The sequence below is a fragment of the Erythrolamprus reginae genome, chromosome 4 (genome assembly GCF_031021105.1).
Source record: "Erythrolamprus reginae isolate rEryReg1 chromosome 4, rEryReg1.hap1, whole genome shotgun sequence".
NCBI lineage: Eukaryota > Metazoa > Chordata > Lepidosauria > Squamata > Dipsadidae > Erythrolamprus > Erythrolamprus reginae.
In genome coordinates this window covers 19,424,310-19,448,485 of record NC_091953.1, presented here as the reverse complement: position 1 = coordinate 19,448,485, position 24,176 = coordinate 19,424,310, and the positions used below count along the sequence as shown (strand labels likewise).

Genomic DNA, 24,176 nt, shown 5'->3' with positions numbered 1-24,176 from the left:
TTAATTTAATTTAATTTAATTTAATTTAATTTAATTTAATTTAATTTAATTTAATTTAATTTAATTTAATTTAGATGTCTATTTTTTTTTTTTTAAAAAATGGCAAGCATGTAAATAGACCATTGGGTCAGAGGAAGAAAATTCCACCTATACCAGTGCTTCTCAATTATTTTCTGTTACACCCCTCCTAGGAAGAAGCCCCCTAAGTCTCCGTAGCGACTGTAAATATTATTGCGGCCCACTCCATCCGACCTGGCACCCCCGAGTTGTGCCCCAGTGCGAGACATGCATCCTACTTGACACTTGTACCATTATCTCCGTCGGGTTCCTCGGCGTTGTGTCCAGGGCGGCCCATTCTAAAAGAAAATGTCTTGCTTGCGAGTTCGAGAAGTTTGATTTTTTTTTAGAACCGGCTGCCCTAGACGCAATGCTGAAGACACAATGGACAAGTATCAGGTAGGAGGCATGTCCTACTCCCTGCAGCAACCATCCCCACCCACTTTCCCCAGGTCATGAGCCCCCCTGACATTGCTCCGCTACCCCAGCTCCCCCCCCATTTGAGAAGCACTGACCTATATTAAGAAAATGGGATGAACAGATAGTGGGATGAACATTCATTTTGAAACATACATCTGGTGTAATAGTTACTTACTTACTTACTTACTTACTTACTTACTTACTTACTTACTTACTTACTTACTTACTTACTTACTTACTTATTTCATTCATTCATTCATTCATTCATTCATTCATTCATTCATTCATTCATTCATTCATTTGATTTTTATGCTGCCCTTCTCCTTAGACTCAGGGCGGCTTACAACATGTTAGGAATATCACTTTTTAACAGAGCCAGCATAGTTCCCCCACAATCCGGGTCCTCATTTTACCCACCTCGGAAGGATGGAAGGCTGAGTCAACCTTTAGCAGGTGATGAGATTTGAACCACTGACCTACAGATCTACAGTCAGCTTTAGTGGCCTGCAGTACTGCACTCTACCTGCTGCGCCACTCCGGCTCCCCAATATGGAAGAAATAGAAAGCACATTGTAGAAAGAGCCAGACTTCAGCTGCTGGGGCTTTTTCTCATAGTGCTATATGCATTCATTATGGGTAATAACGCATCATTAGACACAGCACACAGAATATCGGCCTGCTTGAAAGGTTAAATATGAACTTGTTTGTCTTGTTATTGCTTCTATTGATGCAGTTCATTGTAATGCTTGACAGGAATGTTGTTTGGACTCCATTCCACATTATTACTGGATATGCTCTGCACAATTTTACAAATTTAGCTTAAGATTCTCCAACGGTAGAAAATCCCCCAGTCTTTTATAATATAGTAACCGCCAGATAGAATTGGATTTCAAGTCCCTGATGCGCAGTTGGATTAGCTGGTTTGATACAAAGCAGTGTTTTATATCTGGTGGCTGCATGCTTTTTCTTAAGCTACAGATCTGCTTAGGATCAAGGTCGATTATTTCACTTGAAGCAAGTGCCGTTAACAATACTGTTGTCTGCACTTTGTTTGGGTTTTTCTTCTAATTGTGTTATTATGCATTGTTGCTTCTTCTCATCATTCCCACAAGTTCTGCCGATCGCATGACTTCCAGCTGTGAAAATGTGCTGGCTTTATTTAAGCATTTAAAGTGGTCATTTATAACAGGAAGTCTGCAAAAGTCATTCCCTTTGAAAAGTCTTTTGAGAGTTAAAAACCTGTCTTTTTATGTAGCACTGTATTAATAGTGGTACCCCAGTGAACAAATTGATGGCCTATTTTCAGTGGGGAAAAGTAATAAATATCAGCTGCGCTTAGTTACTTTTTATCCGATCGCTCAATTCTAATAAATACATTTAAAGAGCTGCAGTAGCCAATAAAGTTATTATAATGTTATAATAGTCCTTTTATTTTCTCTCTTTCTGTATAGCTATGATATCTTTCCCATTCGTATAGAAAAGGAAATGGGTTTTTAAATGACTTTTAAATTTTTCATTGAGCCTTAAAAGACCTCTGCAATCCTCTAAAACAGTGGTCCCCAACGTTTTTCCCACCAGGGACCAGTTTCAGCAAGACAATTTTTCTATGGCCCAGTGGGGGCGGAAAGGGGCGTGGTTGGGGGCGGGATTAAGCATGGGGGTGCTGGTCCTCCCCGCCCCTCTTTCCCGCCATCGTCCTGTGGCCGGCAGAACCTGCCTCCCAAGCCCTCTTGCCCAGCGGGAGCTAAGCGCTGGAGAAAGGGGGTCAGGCTGGCCCTCCTGCCTCCCCCCAGCCAAAAACGCAAAAGCGCCCCGCGGCAGAAGCCAAAAGAGGCTTGAGCCTCTCGGTCCTTCCCGCCCCTCTGTCCCATCCATCGTCCTGTGGCCGGCAGAACCTGCCTCCCGAGGCCTCTTGCCCGGCGGGAGGCGAAGCGCTGGAGGGAGGGGGTGGCAGCATGAGGGCCGGCAGCTGCTGACTCCACGGACCAGTGCAACATGCCCCGCGGCCCGGTACTGGTCCGCGGCCCGGTGGTTGGGGACCCCTGCTCTAAAACACATATTATTATTTGAAAATATGTAATTAGGGTTCATCAGAAGAATGGGTGGAAGCGCCTGTTGTTGCACAGTCTTCTAGCACTGAGGAGGCTTGGAAGGCAAAGAGAGAACAACCAGAAGAAGAAACAGTGGAAAACCCTACACCAGTTCAGGTAAGCTTCCTTTTTATAGGTGGGAATTGTGCTTAACATTTGGAGTACTGTGTTCAGTTCTGGAGACCTCACCTACAAAAAGATATTGACAAAATTGAACGGTCCAAAGACGGGCTACAAGAATTGGTGGAAGGTCTTAAGCATAAAACGTATCAGGAAAGACTTAATGAACTCAATCTGTATAGTCTGGAGGACAGAAGGAAAAGGGGGGGACATGATTGAAACATTTAAATATGTCAAAGGGTTAAATAAGGTCCAGGAGGGAAGTGTTTTTAATAGGAAAGTGGACACAAGAACAAGGGGACACAATCTGAAGTTAGTTGGGGGAAAGATCAAAAGCAACATGAGAAAATATTATTTTACTGAAAGAGTAGTAGATCCTTGGAACAAACTTCCAGCAGACGTGGTTGGTAAATCCACAGTAACTGAATTTGAACATGCCTGGGATAAACATATATCCATTGTAAGATAAAATACAGGAAATAGTATAAGGGCAGACTAGATGGACCAGGAGGTCTTTTTCTGCCGTCAGTCTTCTATGTTTCTATTTGAGGAAAGAAGTTGACAATTAGGGAAATGTCAAACTGGTTGCAAGGCTAGGGTTTCTGGTTTTCCCTTGGATTGGGAAGATTTTTAAAAAACAAACAAATGCTAGTCCTATTTTAAGATCTAGCCTCCATCTTTTGTGGGATCATGCCTCAAGAGGTTCAGTTGGCTCCATCCCTTCTGAGATTTTGGAAAGCTTTAAAACTGTGGCTCTTTTCCTGGGGATAGAGGTTGAGAGGTTAATTTGATCCGTGAGACTGATGTATGCAAACAATTTATGCTGTCCTGGGTTGTCACCCAGAAAGTAATGCAACACATTTTTTTTCTTCAACAATTATTTATTGAACATATGCTTCGGGGAAGGGCGGCATACAAATCTAATAAATAATAATAATAATAATAATAATAATAATAACAACAACAACAACAACAACAACAACAACAACAATAATAATAATAATAATAAAACATACACAACAGTGGGGTACCACAGGGTTCAGTCCTGGGCCCTGTGCTCTTCAACATTTTCATCAACGACTTGGACGAGGGAATAGAAGGGCAACTGATCAGATTCGTAGACGACACCAAGCTTGCGGGGGTAGCCAATACCCCAGAAGACAGGCTCAAATTACAGAAAGACCTAGACAGACTAACACAGTGGGCCCACACCAACAAAATGATGTTTAACATCGACAAGAGCAAAGTCCTTCACCTAGGCAGAAAAAACCCTGGCACACATACAACTTGGGAGAAACCCCTCTTAGCAGTAGTGACTGCGAAAGAGACCTCAGAGTCTTGGTGGACAATCAACTAAACATGAGCCAACAATGTGCAGCAGCAGCTAAAAAAGCCAACACAATCCTAAGCTGCATCAACAGGGGAATACATTCCAAGACTAGGGAAGTCTTAATACCACTATACTACGCCCTGGTCTGACCACACCTGGAGTACTGTATTCAGTTCACTTCAAAAGAGACATTGAAACTCTGGAGAAGGTGCAAAAAAGAGCAACCAAGATGATTAAGGGATTGGAAACCAAGACTTATGAAGAGAGACTGAGGGAACTGGGCATGGATAGCCTAGAGAAAAGGAGGGCCAGAGCGGACATGATAGCAGTCTACAAGTATACGAGAGGATGTCACAGAGAGGAGGGGGTCACTTTATTCTTCAGGGCACCAGAGGGCCGGACGAGGAACAACGGCTGGAAGCTGACCAAGGAGAGATTCAACATGGAGATAAGGAGGAACTTCCTGATGGTCAGAGCGATCAACCAATGGAACAACCTACCAGCGGACGTTGTGAACTCCAGCACTCTGGACATTTTTAAGAGAAGATTGAACTGCCACTTGACTGGTGTACTATAGGGTTCCTGCTTGGGCAGGGGGTTGAACTCGATGGCCTTCATGGTCCATTTCAACTCTAACAATCAATCAATCAATCAACCAACAAACAAACAACAAAGAATGATGTTTCTTCTACACTCCCTATTTTTCCACGTAATCTTCATCCCGTTCTACGGCCTTCCTCCAGCGAGACACAAGGGTGTATATGCCCTGTCGGTACCACTCCTTGTTCTAATGGACTCACCCTCTGTTCTTCTGTTCTGTTCTTCTAATGGCCTCACCCTCTTTGCCCAGAGCTAGCAGTAGTTCTGTCGACTGCAGATTCTCTATAAACTGTACACAAATGTTTGTGAATGTTCCCAACAGTTTCTTTCTCCACAGTGAGAAATTCAGTGATGACAGGCTGCTTGTAATGTACATCACTTACAGACGCCATTTCGAAACACTGCTACAGCTACGCTATCTGTCTGAAGAAATGCAAAATTTACACACACGCTCCTGACAATTCAAATAATGTATATCTAAAGTTTCACATCCGTGAAACTATAGTAGGCTGAGAGAAAAAAATGTGGTGCATTATTTTCTGGGTGACGCTATTGATTGCAGTTGTAGTTTATGTTTGCTTCCCAGAGTTGCCATTGTGATCAAGTGATGATCATATAAACTGTTTAAAATAAACAAAGCAATAAAAAACAGGCAACAATTTCTATGATTTGTCTCCCCCCCCCTCCAACAGATGTTGTAGTTGAAAGTTCAACATGATTGCAAACAAAAGTTATCAGTCCAGGAGGTGTTTTTTTTAAAAAAGCCTAGAATGCAGAGCCTAATGTTCTATAAGAATAATTGATAGACTTCCATCAACTACTACGTTCGCTTTTTTTGAAACCAGAAAGTGGTTCATAGTATTCTGGACATTGGCGTATTCAAGAGAGAGAAAAAAGAATGCTACAGCAAACAGCAGGAAATTCCACCCTTGATTTTTCTAGTTTTGACTACATGCAGTCCTGCATCCTAGAGGGTAAAAAATGATTATGTGCCATCAGAGGGACGATGTAGACACATTTCTCCTCCTTCTAACTTGATCTTCCAATGCTACATGAATTGCCATTGTAACTGAATCCATCCATATCCACATCCTTGCTTGTGGTATTGTGTAGTCCTTACCTTGGACTCTTACCTCTTTTTGTTATATCCTGAGGTTACAGCAGTAATCAGGACTGATAGGATAGCCATCACTAAGCAATGCAGTCACGTGACATAGCTCTTTATAATTGAATCATAAAATTGTCAAAATGTGAGACTCTTAACAGAGAAATAAATTCCCAATTTTCATATACGTTTGCATGTACAGTGTTCCCTCGATTTCCGTGGGGGATGCGTTCCGAGACCGCCCGCGAAAGTCGAATTTCGGCGAAGTAGAGATGCGGAAGTAAATACACCATTTTTGGCTATGGACAGTATCACAAGCCTTCCCTTAACACTTAAACCCGTAATTACCATTTCCCATTCCCTTAACAACCATTTACTCACCATTATTACTGGTACTCACCATTGAATAAGACACAGTGATCCTGATATTTATAAACATAATTATTTATTAACAATAATTTTTTTTGGTTATTTATTTGCAAAAATTATTCATTTGGCGATGACATATGACGTCATTGGGTGGGAAAAACCGTGGTATAGGAAAAAAAGCCGCAAAGTATTTTTTAATTAATTGGTATAGGCTATTCGCGAAGTTCGAACCCGCGAAAATCGAAGGAACACTGTATTCCTATTCTTACATGATCTATTGTCATTACTTAAAATGCATTCTTTAAAATGTATGTATGGAATTTTATAAAAATGATGGATGGGCTAGGCTTAGGAATTGTTAAATGAAATTATTCTATTTTTAATGTCTTCAAAATATCCATCAACACTCTTCATTCCACAGCCTGTAATTTCATCTTTCCTGTCATTTATCTCAAAAATAAGCAGTTGCTGAGTTTGGATCTCTTTTAATAAGAAAAAAAAATATGTGTTTCTTTTTTCATAGAGGGATGAATGGATGACCTTAGATTTTATGTCCATGAAAACAGTGTCTTCAGCAGCACTGAAGGCTGAAAAGCAGAAAGAAAAAATATTGAAGCAACAGAAAGCCCAGGAAAATGAACAGGTAGGTTTGGTTACTAATTGATTAAAAATTGCAAGGGACTAGCCAACAGCCAGAATGTGTATTCCTTCAGTTATCAGATATTAATTTGTGGATTCAGTTCTCCTGAGAGCCAATTCAGGTTTTCATGCTTTATTTATAATATATGTGTAGCCATAGGACATTCCATCCAGCCCTAATAAGTATTCTGCTTGTCTGGTTGCCAAAAAATGAAAATAAAATCCTGGGAGCAAATGAAGCCATACTTTCCGTGATGTATATGAATTAGAAAAGCAGAATGATTTTAATATAAATAAAAATAACATTAAATAAATTTCTTTGCAAACAAAATGCATCAGCCTTCGCTGAATTTTAATTAGATTACTTTGGCAGGTAACAATTGTTTTCCTGTTTGTTTTTAAACTAAAAAGCTTGAATTATTTTTTTGCTGGCTGCGAGGCCAGTATTGAATTGTGATTTCTCATTTTTAACTGTATTTTAATTATTCATTATATTGATGGGTAGAATGCCTTATGGCTACACATATATAACAAACAATGCTTTTTTGTTAGAAATTGACTTTTGCCATTGTCGTCAAACTAACCCCTCCCCTTTTGCAATCAAACATATATATTTATTATTTATTAGCTGAAATAAGTTGACGTTTGGTGGTACTTTTTCAAATTTAATTAAAATACAAAATTAGCAGTAGCATTTTACACCATTCTGGGTGGTTTACAATATTAGCATTATTTGCGTATTGCCTCCCAACAATCTGGCTCCTCATTTTATTGACGGAAAGCTGAGTTAACCTTGAATCCCATCAGGATTGAACTCCAGGCTATGGGCAGAATTTGCTTGCAGCACTGACTTAAGCACTGCACCATGTTAGAACATACAACACAAAACAATAGGAAGGAATCTTGGAGTGAAACTCCTACTCAAGCAGGAGATCATATGCTATTCCATACAAATATCTGTCCAGTATCTTGAAAACTTCCAGTGATGCAACACCAGTTCCACTGATTAATTGTTCTCACTATCAGAAAATTTCTCCTTAATTCTAGGTTGGATCTCTCTTTGATAATCTTCCACCTACCATGTTTCCCGGAAAATAAGACACTGTCTTATATTAATTTTTGCTCCAAAAGTTGTGCTACGTCTTATTTTCCGGGGGGTGCCTTATATTTCTCAAATAAGACAAATTCACAGGCTGAAAAGCTGACACCCCGAAAGAAAGTGTTCTGTACGGTACACTGATTACGGTACGGTATCTGTCAGTATGGCATCCACAAACACAAACGCCGGCACTTATATGGTACAACAGTATACTCCCGCTATTGCAGCTTCCGGCCACCAGAGGAACTACAGTCTACGCACTGTAGTGGAGACTGTAATGGCGGTGAGACAGCAGCAGACTGTGTCTGCTGTACTGGATGGTAGAAAGCGATGGAAGCGGCCAGCAGGGGACGCCACATTATTACGGTACCGCTATGAACAGCTTTGAATGGTACCATATGTTTTTCCACCGTACCGTATGTAAACTTGACTGCGCCTTATTTTCAGGGGGTGCCTTATATTAGCAAATTCTGCAAAACCTCTGACATGCCTTACTTTTGGGATACGTCTTATTTTCGGGAAAACAGGGTATTACTTGTCTTGCCCACGTGAGAATAGGTTGACTCTTTCTCTGTGACAACTCCTCAAGTTCTGGAAGATTATTATAATATAACCCTAGCCCTTCTTCTTTTTGTTAAACTAGACATATTTGTCTGGAATGGTACATCAATCATTCTTCATATGGTTTAGCCGCCACACCCCTTATCAACTTTGTTGCTCTTCCCTGCACTCTTTCTAGGGTCTCCACTTCTTCTTTTTCTACCATGTGTTCTGCCGGGCTCTCTGATAGGAGCCTCCCGAAAATTCAAGGGTACAAATTTCAGACACACACACGTTTGAAAATTCAAAACAATGTTCTTTATCACAAAATTCAAAATAAACTAAGCACTCTTTTTGTATTGCAAAGAGCACTCGTCCCAAAACAACCGTACAATTTCCCTTAAGCAGTCATTGAGTACTTAGCTAGCAGCTGTGAAGAAACTTCACACCCCTTCTTCTTCCAACGAAGTGATACACACACCACACACACGTTGCACTGCTTTGTTTTCAAAGGCATGAAAAAGAGACAAAGTCCAGAAAACATAGGATTCCCGACAAACTACGACCAGATACTCTTCCACAATGGCCAAACCCACATGCTGCTGTTTATAGCAGCAGCCCTAATTACTGGAGCCCCACCCAAACACAAGTGGCTTCACTTATCTCCTGTAATATGTTCTTTCTTGGTCTCTTCTATGCAAAATTCTGCGCTTGCGTGGATCCAAAACGTCTTCATCTGAATCAATGGAAGATAAGGGAGATTGACTGCCTGGGCTGTGTGCCAAGCGCCCCTCTGCTGAGTCACTCCCACCTTCTTCGTCCAAGGAAACTAAAATTCTGAATTGATTCTGTCGGCAATAACACATGCCTGTGACATGTTGAAGTTTCCCCTGCATCCACCTCCACATTCCCTGGGGGCAGGAGCTGGGCCAGAGCCAACCACAACACCATGGTGACTTATTAATTAAAATTAATTAATCATGACAATGTGACAAAATTAAGTAAATACAGAAAAGAATATGATCGTCTAGATTTGTTCCAAATGATTGTAGAGGTAAAATTTGATGAGGTGCAAATAGTACATCCATGAAACTATTAACTATGTAACTTTTTTTTTGAATTGCCAAATAGTTGCTGCTTTCAGAAAGAGAATTGAACCCATATTGGAAAGATGGTGGTACAGGCTTACCAACAGAAGTATCGACACCAATAAAAGGTAACATTGTTCTATAAATTTTGACAATGTCTCTGTCTCTATCTCTGTCTCTATCTCTCTGTTTCTGTCTGTCTGTCTATCTCATGCACACATATATACACACACCTTCATTACTATGTTGATGTTAGGAGAAAATAAAATTAATATTAGTTGGTAATGACACCTTCATTAAAATTGTAGCTCATAACCGCAGAATATTTTAACTCATTTCTTTTTCATGCAATCTTAAGAGCTTGACCTTCAGAATGTTCAGAATCCATCATGAACTAATTAAAAAAAAAAAGCAGATTGTACTCAGACATGATGAATTGTTGTCATCTCATTTGGCCTGCTTCTTTCCATTATACAAATTGCAGCTTTAAAATATTCAGGGGCTGAACTTTGTGAATCCTGGTTTTAAATAAAGTACACCCAGGGTGCTATTCGGGGCAGAATATTATTTATGTAACCCATTTTCATGTGTCTGCTTTCTCCTGCAGGCTATTTGGTCTCCTTGTGGAAAGAGAAGGGTGTGTGAGTGTGTGTGTGTATGTGTGCCTGCATGTGTGCAATACTATTTAAAAATTATGCATATAAGGAACAGTGTATATCCAAATCCAATTCTTTGTGTATGATATGACTGTATGTATGTTTTTTATATATATTGGGGTTTCTTGTTTTTTAGACTTTTTAAATGGTATTTTAGATTCTAACTATTAGATTTGTCATTACATATTGTTTTTATCATTGCTGTAAGCCGCCCCGAGTCTACGGAGAGGGGCGGCATACAAATCTAATAAATAATAATAATAATAATAATAATAATAATAATAATAATAATATTATTATTTAAGTTAATCTAAAAACCTGAGAAACCAATTAAAATGCTTTCATACCCATTCAATCAGCAAGCTCACTATACATTTGTCAGCTAGGGGGCAGTGTCTAATGACCCCAGGCCTGGTGGCATAGATGAGTCTTCAGACTCTTACGAAAGGCGAGGAGGGTAGGGGCAGTGCGAATCTCCGTGGGGAGGTGATTCCAGAGGGCCGTCCCCCCCCACAGAGAAGGCTCTTCCTCTAGGTTCCACTAAACAACATTGTCTACTTGACAGAACCTATAGAAGGCCGACACTATGGGGCCTAACCGGTCGCTGGGATTCATGTGGCAAGAGACGGTCCCACAAGTAATCTGGTCCCATGCCACCTAGGGCTTTATAGGTCTCAACCAGCACTTTGAATTGAGTCCGGAAACCAATTGGCAGCCAGTGCTGAATATTTGATGAATGGCAAATAGTGATGCAGGAGGGGGGAAAAAAGCCTAACTTCACAATGTTTGCAGCTCAAGTTACTTAAATGTAAAAATGCCGAAAGTAATAAATACTGAAATTGAATGTGTCAAGAATTGAACTTTATATGCTTAGATGTACTTCTAAATAAAAATTCATTCAAATATGAAAGGACCCTAAGATTAATTTTATTACAACAACCTTCCTTGCTGAGTTTTGTTTTTCTCATGCATTCCCATTGTATGTTCCTACTTATTCAATTAAAAACAGAATAATAGTTTTCCCCCTGTGGTTATCCTCTGAATATGCTACAAGAATGATCAGCGAAAAAGTTAACAGACTCCATTACTTCTACTGTCTCTCTGTCACCTTCAAAAGAGGACTAATTTTTAAAGACTATTAGATGGGCTGTGGTTTCCGAATGCATGTAAGAGCATGAAAAAAATAGGAGAAATGTACCATTGTTAAGAATATTTCTGACTGGACTAACAGCAACTGTGAAACACACCATATGCAGTTAGCACTAAGGTTATTAATAGTGATGGGCGAACCCAACGGTGTTCACGTTTGGCAAGTTCGGACAAGGGGCGGCATACAAATCCAATAAATAATAATAATAATAATAATAATAATAATAATAATAATAATAATAATAATAACAACAACAACAACTACTTTACGCAAAATTCGGCCGAACCCGAACCAAACCCGAACTTGAACCCGAACGGGGAATCCCTCCCACGAAGAGATTCTGGAGGCGGAGCTTTGAGGTCACCAGCAGGTTGCTAAGGACGCCAAGGTGATCACTTCCTGGATTCCATGGAATCCAGGAAGTGATCACCTTGGCGTCCTTAGCAACCTGCCGGTGATGTCAAAGCTCCGAACGCCGAACACGACCCCGAAATTTGCCCGAAGTTTGAAAAAATTCGGGTTGGTTTTTGGCATACCGAACACCGCAAAATTCGGTACGGACCCGAATTGTGTGGGTTCAGTTCGCCCATCACTAGTTATTAAGGTAATTGTATGACATTTTGGAATGCAAATACTCTTATTTGCTATCATTATTCTGTAGCAACAGCAGTAGAAGATGGTGGATTAAGCTGGCTGATGAAATCCTACCAGAGAATGAAGGAGCAGTCTGAGAGAGAAAAACGAGACTTGGAAGAAATTGTAGCTGAAAGATATGGGGTAAGTGCTGAGAGGACGACAATAGTGAAAATATTTGTGCAGGAGAGATTAAAAAATGCAGCTTCTCAGTAAAGTATCAATTAATGTCTTAAGTAACCCAAAGACTAATAAAAGTGGTCTTCATTATTTGGGATTGTCAGAGCGCTGCCTCACAAATGCCAAAATCATAAAGGATAAGAACTTAAAAATGTACTTTATTTGTGCCTAATATAAGTAGTGCTCAACTTGCAACAGTCCATTTAGTGATATTTCATTTAGTAACTGTTCTGCCTGACTGGGCTCAGGCGATTAGTAACAGTCCAAGGAAAAGAAATCAGACACACACGTGCTTTTCTAATCAGCAAACTTGTATTAAACAAACAAAAAAGGGTTAACCAAAACAGTCCTTATTGTCAGGAATAAATTATAGTGCAAGGCGTAAGTCAGCCAAATACAAAGCACAGTAAAAAGCAAACAAAGACAACCTGAACGGAGCAGAAACGTTTCAGGAGTCCTTTGAATCTTGGAGTCTTGAGAGCAAACAGCTAGTCCAAGAGGTTTCGCCTCCCACGTGCCTGAAAAGGCTGGGTTGAAATCCAAAGGCACGGAACAGAAGCTTCAGAGCAGGAACCACAAAGTCACACAGATAAACAGCCACAGTTTGCCTTTTGCCTCTGTTCCCTTTTATACATTTAACCCTCATTAGGGGAACCACACCCAGCCCTCAGTATAAGAACCACACCCAGCCCAGGTGCTACTCTGATCACCGGTAATAGTCCTTTAATTGAGCCCTCCTTTGCATGGCTCTCCGGCTATGCATGTCTATGAACTGGTCTGCAGTGGAATCCAAGGAGGATAGACTGTCTGAGTTGCTGCCTGCCAAATCCCCTGGGCTGTCTGCTGGGTTCTGCGTGCTGTCTGCCAACTCCTCTGAACTAGAGGCCTCATCCTCAGGGCTGTCTGCCATGTCTTCCTGGCTGTCAGCCAGGCTTTCACACTCACTTTGTGCCGCATCTCTCCCATCTGTGGGAGTAACGGCTGGCCCAAGCCCAAACACAACAGTAACTTATGACCTTTCCCCCCTCCACACACACAATGACCGTTGCAGCATCCCCATGATGACACCATCAAAAGTCAGATGCTTTTAACAACTGTTTCATTTTCATGATGGTTATAACACCCTGTGGCATGTGTTCAGCTTTTACGATTTTCTGATAAGCAAAGTCATTGAGGAAGGCAGATTCACTTAGGAAACAGTGTTACTAACTTAATGATTGCAGTGATTCACCTAACAACTGTGGCAAGAAAGCTAAAAAATGGAGCAAAACTCACTTAACTAAAGTTTCAATCGGCAGCGTGAATTTTGGGCTCCAGTTTGGTTGCAACTCAAGGACTTCCTATACTCTTCCACCTGAGATCACAGGGTCTTACCTTCCTAGCCTTCTGAAATACCTTGAAGATTTGGCTTTGTTCCCAATCACTGAAGTAATGTCAAGTTATATATGCTTCTCTCCAAATATTTCTGCCTGTTTTTTAAGATTTAGCACAATTGACATATTCCTGCAAGCTAAGATTAGATATTTAATTTGGTAGCGGCTGGTATTTTCCATGAAATGGTGTTTAATGTTATTAATAGGAAAGTGTTTTTAATAGGAAAGTGAGCACAAGAACAAAGGGACACAATCTGAAGTTAGTTGGGGGAAAGATCAAAAGCAACATGAGAAAATATTATTTTACTGAAAGAGTAGTAGATCCTTGGAACAAACTTCCAGCAGACGTGGTTGGTAAATCCACAGTAACTGAATTTAAACATGCTGTTCTGTTCGGGTCGTATGCGACCCGAAGCCAAGTTTGAGTCCCTGTAAAAAATTTTCCCTGCATATCTGAAACTTGAAATTTCATGCTGGTTCATCATTTCAGGGGTTCTCTCTATGAGAATTTTTTTTGGGGGGTGGGGGGCTTAGTTTTTGCTGGGCAAAAAAAGTTACAAATCTTCTGTTCGGGTCACATACGACCCGGACCGAAAACTCTTCATTTGAAGTGCTTATGTTTGGTCAATTTGAAAACTTTTTTCACTTGGAAAGTAGTCTGAACATTTCTGCACACAATGATATGAAAATTGAAATGAAAAAAGTAAATCTTATTGGTTTATTTTGCGGATATAATGCACGCCCCCCCGTTTTTGTGATTTTTTTTTCAATTTATGGATAGTTTTGCTTGCAAAATGCATTCTATTTTACTAAAGTTGGTGTGGGATTGGTAGCTTGAACATTTCTGAATATAAGAAAAATATAAAGGAACTGAAAAAAATGATTCTTATTGGTTTTTTAATATCAGAAATAAGGCCTCCCCCCCCCCTCGGCTGCTTGCAACCATTTTCACTTTTTATTTTTTTATCCTCCAAATCCGAAATATTCTTTAAAATCTTAGGCATTCATTTACTCAATTTAACAATGCTGATCATCAAAAAATATTTTTGGGGTGGTGGCTAATTGTTTTCTGGGCAAAAAAAAATCATAACTTCGAGTCTGTTTCTGTTCGTATATGACCGGACCAAAAATAATTTTTTTAGGTACTTGAATTTGATCTTTTTGAAAACTTTTTCAACTGGAAAACTAGTTTGAACATTTATGAACATAATGATATGAAAATTGAACTGGAAAAATTGAGACTTATATTTTTATTTTGATCAAAAAGCCCCTCCCCCCCCCATCCTTTTTTAATTTCGTGTCAATTTCTATTTTTTTAAGGCTACAAATCCCTAAGGAATTTCCCCCCAAAAGGTTTGATATACTAAATTGAACATTTCTGAATATAAGAAAAATATAAATGAACTGAAAAAAATGGTTCTTATTGGTTTATTTTTGCCACAAAAAGGCCACCCCCCACCCCCGGCCTTGCTATGTGCCATTATTGTCACTGTTTATACATATTTGTCTAGAAATATTTGGAATATCCTTTTGAAAATCAACCACATTGTAGCCAGAGGACTAATTTTATGAAACAAATCCATTTTACTAAAAAAAAGTATGTAAGTTTGAAATTAACAGCATAATTTTTATATAAATTGAAATAATTGAACACGGGGGGAGGCATACATTTATGTGCAAAATAAACCAATATGCATCAATTTTTCCAGTTCAATTTTCATATCATTATGTTCAGAAATGTTCAAGCTACCAATCCCACACAAACTTTAGTAAAATAGAATGTATTTTGCTAGCAAAACTATCCATAAAGTGAAGACTATTTTAAAAAAACGGGGGGGCATGCATTTCATCAACAAAATAAACCAATATGCATCAATTTTTCAAGTTCAATTTTCATATCATTATGTTCAGAAATGTTCAAGCTACCAATCCCATACCAACTTTAGTAAAATAGAATGCATTTTGCAAGCAAAACTATCCATAAATTGAAAATAATTTCACAAAAATGGGGGGGGCGTGCATTATATCCGCAAAATAAACCAATAAGATTTACTTTTTTCATTTCAATTTTCATATCATTGTGTGCAGAAATGTTCAGACTGCTTTCCAAGTGAAAAAAGCTTTCAAAAAGACCAAACATAAGCACTGCAAATGAAGAGTTTTCGGTCCGGGTCAGGGTGACCCGGGAACAGAAGATTTGTTACTTTTCTTAAACAGAACAGCAGGGTTAAACATGCCTGGGATAAACATAGATCCATCCTAAGATAAAAATACAGGAAATAGTATAAGGGCAGACTAGATGGATGATGAGGTCTTTTTCTGCCGTCAGTCTTCTATGTTTCTAATGTTCTTGTTATTATGGTTTTTCTCTTTGATTTTTAGATAGATAGATAGATAGATAGATAGATAGATAGATAGATAGATAGATAGATAGATAGATAGATTTTTATTGACCAAGTGTGATTGGACACACAAGGAATTTGTCTTGGTGCATATGCTCTCAGCGTACATAAAATAAAATATACTTTTGTCAAGAATCATGTGGTACGACACTTAATGATTGTCATAGGGGTCAAATAAGCAATGAAGAAGCAATATTAATAAAAATCTTAGGATATTTGTTAATTATTTTCTTCAATGGTTGAGCCAGCTCTTAAATTGATTGATAAGTAAACCAATGTTCAGCTTTGAGGCTTACTAGAACAAATCTACAAAGGACTGGATAATTTGACAAAAAGAGCGATTAAAATCCCGAGTGCCTCGCAGGGAACATTTCGGTAAAAATGAAATATGTCATAAGTTATCAGCAGGTTTGTGAAACTGAGCGGTTTCAAATGGTGTTCATTTCAAAGTTAATGCACTTGGGGAAAAGGAATCCTCAATCTGTGTATTGCATTGGCAGTTCTGTGTTAGCAAAAACTTCAGAAGAGAAGGATTTAGGGGTAGTGATTGGGCAGTAGGAAAAGCAAGTAGGATGCTTGGCTGCATAGCTAGAGGTATAACAAGCAGGAAGAGGGAGATTGTGATCCCCTTATATAGAGCGCTGGTGAGACCACATTTGGAATACTGTGTTCAGTTCTGGAGACCTCACCTACAAAAAGATATTGACAAAATTGAACGGGTCCAAAGACGGGCTACAAGAATGGTGGAAGGTCTTAAGCATAAAACGTAGCAGGAAAGACTTAATGGACTCAATCTGTATAGTCTGGAGGACAGAAGGAAAAGGGGGGACATGATTGAAACATTTAAATATGTTAAAGGGTTAAATAAGGTTCAGGAGGGAAGTGTTTTTAATAGGAAAGTGAACACAAGAACAAGGGGACACAATCTGAAGTTAGTTGGGGGAAAGATCAAAAGCAACGTGAGAAAATATTATTTCACTGAAAGAGTAGTACTGTAGATCCTTGGAACAAACTTCCAGCAGGCGTGGTTGGTAAATCCACAGTAACTGAATTTAAACATGCCTGGGATAAACATAGATCCATCCTAAGATAAAAATACAGGAAATAGTATAAGGGCAGACTAGATGGATGATGAGGTCTTTTTCTGCCGTCAGTCTTCTATGTTTCTAATGTTCTTGTTATTATGGTTTTTCTCTTTGATTTTTAGATAGATAGATAGATAGATAGATAGATAGATAGATAGATTTTTATTGACCAAGTGTGATTGGACACACAAGGAATTTGTCTTGGTGCATATGCTCTCAGCGTACATAAAATAAAATATACGTTTGTCAAGAATCATGTGGTACGACACTTAATGATTGTCATAGGGGTCAAATAAGCAATGAAGAAGCAATATTAATAAAAATCTTAGGATATTTGTTAATTATTTTCTTCAATGGTTGAGCCAGCTCTTAAATTGATTGATAAGTAAACCAATGTTCAGCTTTGAGGCTTACTAGAACAAATCTACAAAGGACTGGATAATTTGACAAAAAGAGCGATTAAAATCCCGAGTGCCTCGCAGGGAACATTTCGGTAAAAATGAAATATGTCATAAGTTATCAGCAGGTTTGTGAAACTGAGCGGTTTCAAATGGTGTTCATTTCAAAGTTAATGCACTTGGGGAAAAGGAATCCTCAATCTGTGTATTGCATTGGCAGTTCTGTGTTAGCAAAAACTTCAGAAGAGAAGGATTTAGGGGTAGTGATTGAGCAGTAGGAAAAGCAAGTAGGATGCTTGGCTGCATAGCTAGAGGTATAACAAGCAGGAAGAGGGAGATTGTGATCCCCTTATATAGAGCGCTGGTGAGACCACATTTGGAATACTGTGTTCAGTTCTGGAGACCTCACCTACAAAAAGATATTGACAAAATTGAACGGGTCCAAAGACGGGCTACAAGAATGGTGGAAGGTCTTAAGCATAAAATGTAGCAGGAAAGACTTAATGGACTCAATCTGTATAGTCTGGAGGACAGAAGGAAAAGGGGGGACATGATTGAAACATTTAAATATGTTAAAGGGTTAAATAAGGTTCAGGAGGGAAGTGTTTTTAATAGGAAAGTGAACACAAGAACAAGGGGACACAATCTGAAGTTAGTTGGGGGAAAGATCAAAAGCAACGTGAGAAAATATTATTTCACTGAAAGAGTAGTACTGTAGATCCTTGGAACAAACTTCCATCAGGCGTGGTTGGTAAATCCACAGTAACTGAATTTAAACATGCCTGGGATAAACATATATCCATGGTAAGATAAAATACAGGAAATAGTATAAGGGCAGACTAGATGGACCATGAGGTCTTTTTCTGCCGTCAGTCATCTATGTTTCCATGTTAACATCACAGGTTTTTCTTTCATGTGTTTACCTTAATAGTATTTTCTTTATACAATAATATGCGCCTTTTCATCTGTCTTGTAGTCAGTGGAGCTATTTCAATCCAAGTTAAGAGAAGCTGAGACAGCTGCAGGATGTGATAGAAGGGACTGGGGAAAATGGAAATATTCTGAAAACAGACGTTCTTACAGGCATGGCAAAGAGATGCAGGAAGAAAACAAATTAGAAAGGTTTTCGCATAAAGAACAATTTAAAGAGAAGTATAATAAAGTATGTTCGGAGGAATCAAAAAATTACAGAGGAAGCGAACGGACGGAAACCGGAAAACCAAGGCCAAGTAGTAAAGACTTTACAGCAACAAACTGGACTTACACAACCAGAAAAGATCCACATCAACTAAACCATTATGAGAAACCTTTCTCAAGCTCTGTGAAAGCTGCATTTCTGAAACCTGGAAGCAGTGATGATGACGAAGGAGGCAGGCGGCAGAGAACTTCGTCCCAATTATTGACTCCTCCTTTTATGAGCTGTGGTTTCCGGAAACCTGATGCTGATGTGACTCCAAGATGGCGCAAAGCACAACTTAAGGATGAAATTGGAAAAGGAACTCCGGATGAAAAATATTCCGAAACGAGTAAGGCTGTTACCAGCAAGAAGGGGGAAGAGCCAAAAGAGAAAGAAGAACAGATTTCAGAAGCTGCAGTTGAAGAAAAGGAGCTAGTGGACAGTAAGCCATCATGTTCCAGGTATTTAGTTTAGTTTAGTTTAGTTTATTTAGATTTGTATGCCGCCCCTCTCCGAAGACTCGGGGCGGCTAACAACAATAAAAAGCAATGTAACAAATCTAATATCTAAAAAACCCCAATTTAAGAGACCAATCATACCAACAAACATACCATGTATAAATTCTATAAGCCTAGGGGGAAGGGAGAAAATCTTTTCAATTCCCCCATGCTTGACAACAGAGGTGGGTTTTAAGGAGCTTGCGAAAGGCAAGGAGGGTGGTGGCAACTCTGATATCTGGGGGGAGCTGGTTCCAGAGGGTCGGGACCGCCACAGAGAAGGCTCTTCTCCTGGGTCCCGCCAAATGACATTGTTTAGTCGACGGGACCTGGAGAAGGCCAACTCTGTGGGACCTAACCGGTCGCTGGGATTCGTGCGGCAGAAGGTGGTCCCGGAGATATATTTAGCTGTATTTGGGGTTTCAGCTTTAGTTTTAGTTATTGGATTTGCACTACTTTGTTTATTGTTGTTGTGAGCTGCCCCGAGTCTTCGGAAAGGGGCGGCATACAAATCTTATATAAATTATATTATTATTTAGGTTATCTTCTTGTTTTGATGGAGGATGGTTTTATAGTTGCATGACTGCTTTATTGTGACATTTTAAATTCATCTACCTATACATGCATTTACAGTAGGTAGGTTTGCAGTCAGAGTTTCCCTTCTCCTAGAAGATGGTTTTGCCACTTTATCTACTTCTGGGACGTAGAGCCCTCTTCTGCCTTCAAAACCATTGTCAATCTTCTCCTGTAACCCTGGAGGTTACCGGAGAAGGTGCTACCAGTCGGCCCAGTTGGACCAAGGTTTGTTAATGAGATTTTACTCCTCCAACACGATGGTATAACAGACAATGATCTTCCATATATTCATGTACATTTGGACAACTTCTCCTCCCACAACCAGGATCAGAAATTGGGGGGAGGGGGGGGAAGACAACAACAGACCTACCCATTGATGGCAAAAGGCAGGACCAGGATTTTGGGGGGGGGGGGGGGGAGGGAGAGACATCCCAACTGTCTGTTGGGGGCAAAAATGGCAGAAATCATGTACACTTTTAAAATTAGCAGTAAAACTAGGAAAACTGAAATCTCTAATTTGAGATCTCAAGTAATGTAGCAAATGTTCTTAAGAAATTTTAAAGGTTTTTTTTTAAACCCACATATTTAAAAATGAGTGTAGTCTGACGTAAAATACTCAGGACCTAAAGCTGAATTTTCTCAATGGAGCTTCCTACAGGTCTGTTGTAAGCCACTTTCTCCCACCTAAGTTATCCAGGTGAGACAGTGAATGGCGCGTTCTCCTTTTGCATAATGCTTTGTGTTTGTATTTGACCAGATCTGTCTCAGAGGATGAGACTCCTATCATTCTCAGTGATGAAGAAATGAACAAACTGGGAGCCAGGATTGTAAAAGCAGAATTGATGGGAAATAAGGTGTGTGATTTATTTTATTAGGGGATTTTTTTTGGTCTTATATTTTAAGCTAACTATGATACAATGGTTTTAAGATTCGTCGTTGTATTCATGTTGAAAGCACCAAGATACTTCTGGGTTAAAAGGTTTTGCTGGTGACATTACCAGGGACACCCAGTTGGGAACTCCTTTCATGTCCTCGTTAATGTTCTGTCGGGCTCTCTGGCAGACTCCTCCCGAAAATTCACAGGTACAAATTTCAGACACACCCACTTTTGAAAATTCAAAACAATGTTCTTTATAATGAAAATTCACTTAAACTAAGCCCTCTTTTGGTATAGCAAAGAGCACTCATCTCCAAACAAACTGGTAATTTTTACAAGCCCCTTATCAGTTCTGTGATACTTAGCTTGCAGCTGTGAGGCAATTCACAGTCCTTCTTTCACAAAGTGAAACACACTTTGCTCTGGTTTAGTTTCAAAGCGGGTGAAAAAGCAGCACACAAAAGGTCAAAGTCAGGAAAGCAGTCACGAAACACAATGATGAGATAATCCTCCACAATAGCCAAACCCACAGGCTGCTATTTATAGCAGCCTCACTAATTACCACAGCCCCACCCAACCACAGGTGGCCTCATTTTCTTTGATAATAATCTCTCAGTTGTTGTTGCCTATGCATCACTCTCCGCATGTGTGGCTGTATCATTAACTCTTGTTCTGAATCCAAGGAGGAGCTAGATAATTGATCTCCTTCTGAGATGTCTGCCACACTCCTCCTCCCTGTCACTCATGCCTTCTTGGTCAGAGGAGCCTTCATCAGCAGATTCCACCGGGGGCAAAACAGGCTTGCAGCATGTGGATGTCTCCCCCACATCCACAGTCCTTGGGGCAGGAGCTGGGCCAGAGCTAACCACAACAGTTAATGAGCCCACCAAAGTGATACCTATTTATCTACTTGCATTTGCACACTTTCATACTGCTAGGTGGGCAGGAGCTGGAACAAACGACAAGAACTCACCCTGGCACACATCAGCAATCGGGTCTCAAACTACCAACTTGCAGATTGTAAACCCAGTATCCTAACCATGTGAGCCACAGTGCTCCACACTTTTAGACTAATTGTGCAACACAGTTCAAATATTATACCTCCAAAGTAATAAAAATGTTAAGTGGTTTTATGAAAATATACTGCTAAAAAAAAAATAAAGGAAACATTTAAACAACAGAATATAACTCCAAGTAAATCAAACTTCTGTGAAATAAAACTGTCCACTTAGCAAGCAACACTGATTGACAATCAATTTCATTTTGTTGTCTGCACATTCAACTTTGTACAGAACGAAGTATTCAGTGGGAATATTTCATTCATTCAGATCTAGGATGTGTTATTTGAGGGTTCCCTTCATTTTTTTTTGAGCAGTGTATTTTATGAATGCTGTATCTTTAGAAGCAACTTTATGCTTGATTTCATAATATTTGATCGACTGCTGATGAACATTCATCAGCTGGAATCAAGGGCTTCTTCTTTGACTTCTTTTTTTTAATTGTCATTGTCATTGTAATTTTATATTGTTGTGAGCTGCCCTGAGTCCTTTGGGATTGGGCGGCATAGAAGTCTGTCTGTCTGTGTCTGTCTGTCTGTCTGTCTGTCTGTCTGTCTGTCTGTCTGTCTGTCTGTCTGTCTGAACGAACGAACGAACGAACGAATAAATAAATAAATAAATAGATAAATAAAATAATGACACTGCGGTTTACATAGCATCAACATTTATTTTATAGGAAAAGCTTGAATAATTATTCAGAGAATATTTTAGCATGAAATGCATTGTACGTTTTTAAAAAAAATTACATTGTGCAATATTTGTTCTGTTTGAAGGATTTAGCGGCAAAACTTCAGTCTCAGCTTGATAAGGCACGCAAGCTAAAGGACAGTGGAGCACAAGCTAAAGCTAGAAAAATTGATACGGTAAGTACGTATGCATGATCTTGCATTCATTTTGGATTAGTGCCTTTGGAAACAAAAAAACCCAAAAGCTTTAATGACAGGTGTGCAGCACCTCAGGCTGTGACACTGTTAAATATAGTTCCTAGCATTGGCAGAGAATACCTGCAAAACAATTAGAAATTATAGTGTGTGGTAAAATGAAGGCAAGCTGTGAAAAGACATTGTTCAGTATCTAGGGTCATTAGAATAATGGCATATCTGATGGCATATATAATTTTAAATAATATAACCATAGATTTACTTATGTCTTGTATTTCAGAGTATATATTGTTAGTTTGCCATAAGCCTGTATAGAGTATACATACAATAATTTTGTCTGCTTTCCTATACATACTGAAAATAATATACATATATGATTAATCATGTGCGTATCCCACCCAGAGATTGTAATTTATTTTATTTTATTTTTATTACCAGAGGAGAAGTTGTGTAAGATTAGGTTAACAACTCTTGAAGCCTTTTTGGCGATGTTGTTGCAGTGGGCTTTGGCACTTAGGTCATTTGATATGAATATTCCAAGGTCTTTTACAGAGTCAATGTTGACTGTAAGGCCTTGTCCATTCAGCTTGTATTTGGTGTTCTGTTTCTTTTTGCCAATCTGTAAGACAGAGCATTTGTTGGTTGAGATTTGAAGTTGCCAGATGTTTGACTATTCTGAGACAAAGTCAAGGTCTTTTTGGAGAGTAATAGTGTTATCGGTAATGTTGAAGAATTTTATATCATCAGCGAAGAGAACGCAGTTGCTTGTGATGTGATTGCAAAAGTCATTTATATAGAGTATGAAGAGTGTTGGTCCACTGTTAACGGGAACAGGATTAGATAGGGCACTCTTTATATTGACAACTTGTAATTGTAAGTAGAAACACCAGGCAAGAAAGAACAGCAAAGTAGAAAGTCCACAAATTTCATGTGTTGCCAAATACTTTCTTTTGGAGATAAGACATAAGAATTTGAATGTTTTTGAATTTTAGTCCCTTCCAGCGTGCTTTTAGGACCAAGTATGAACCACAAATATAAGTAAACTATGATGCACTTCATAGACTATGGCACTTTAAGGAACATTTTTAATAAATCCTCACTCAAAATATACGACAGATTTAGAAAGATACAAGGAACAGTAGAAGTTAAGGAAAGTTGGAGGTACAATGATCTAAAACCACCAAAAAAAGTAAGTTTGGGAATTAATTCTGGACACATGGATACCACTAAAAAGAGAACTTATTTCAAAACTGCAAAACTTACCAGTAAAAATGTGGTGTTCATTCATTATATTATGTGCAATTATAGCAGAGGATGAGTTTACAAATAATAATGTGATTTTTGTTCCACTGAACAAAACTGCAGTATAGAGGTTACCTGTAGGAAGGAGTTATATAAATTCTCGGCTGATCTTAAAAATCGTTACAGCCTCTTTCAAATTAATATAACAATAATTTGGTATTTCCCCCCTCCTTTTTGGCCTTTCTGTGGAAAACTCATCAGAAAGTGTGCTGATTTGATTAAAAAAAGCTCCATTAACCTTGGGAGCTTCTTGTTCATAAGCCAAAATTAATTTATTATCTAAAACACATTAGTTTTTATATTCATTGTCATCTCAAGTGGCACAACCTATCCTGGAGAAGGTTGTAAAATCCACATATTTGGCTTAGTTCCAAAATATAAAATATGTGTTAATTAAATCAAAACTGCTTTTTCCATGATTCAGTGTCATCCAATTAAGAATACTTAAATTTTGAGAAGCAATTATGTAAGAAA

The 24,176-nt window shown here is 39.0% G+C and overlaps 1 protein-coding gene across 1 annotated transcript in view; it reads left to right on the top strand.

Moving 5' to 3' along the window:
• CWF19L2 (CWF19 like cell cycle control factor 2) overlaps positions 1 to 24,176 on the top strand; it is a 99,575-nt gene that overhangs the window by 18,940 nt on the left and 56,459 nt on the right. Inside the window, exons 4-10 of the mRNA XM_070749727.1 lie at positions 2,562 to 2,684; positions 6,615 to 6,734; positions 9,501 to 9,585; positions 11,925 to 12,040; positions 18,311 to 18,972; positions 20,342 to 20,438; positions 22,293 to 22,382. Coding sequence (XP_070605828.1) covers positions 2,562 to 2,684; positions 6,615 to 6,734; positions 9,501 to 9,585; positions 11,925 to 12,040; positions 18,311 to 18,972; positions 20,342 to 20,438; positions 22,293 to 22,382 — 1,293 coding nt within the window. The remainder of the gene's footprint in view (positions 1 to 2,561; positions 2,685 to 6,614; positions 6,735 to 9,500; positions 9,586 to 11,924; positions 12,041 to 18,310; positions 18,973 to 20,341; positions 20,439 to 22,292; positions 22,383 to 24,176) is intronic.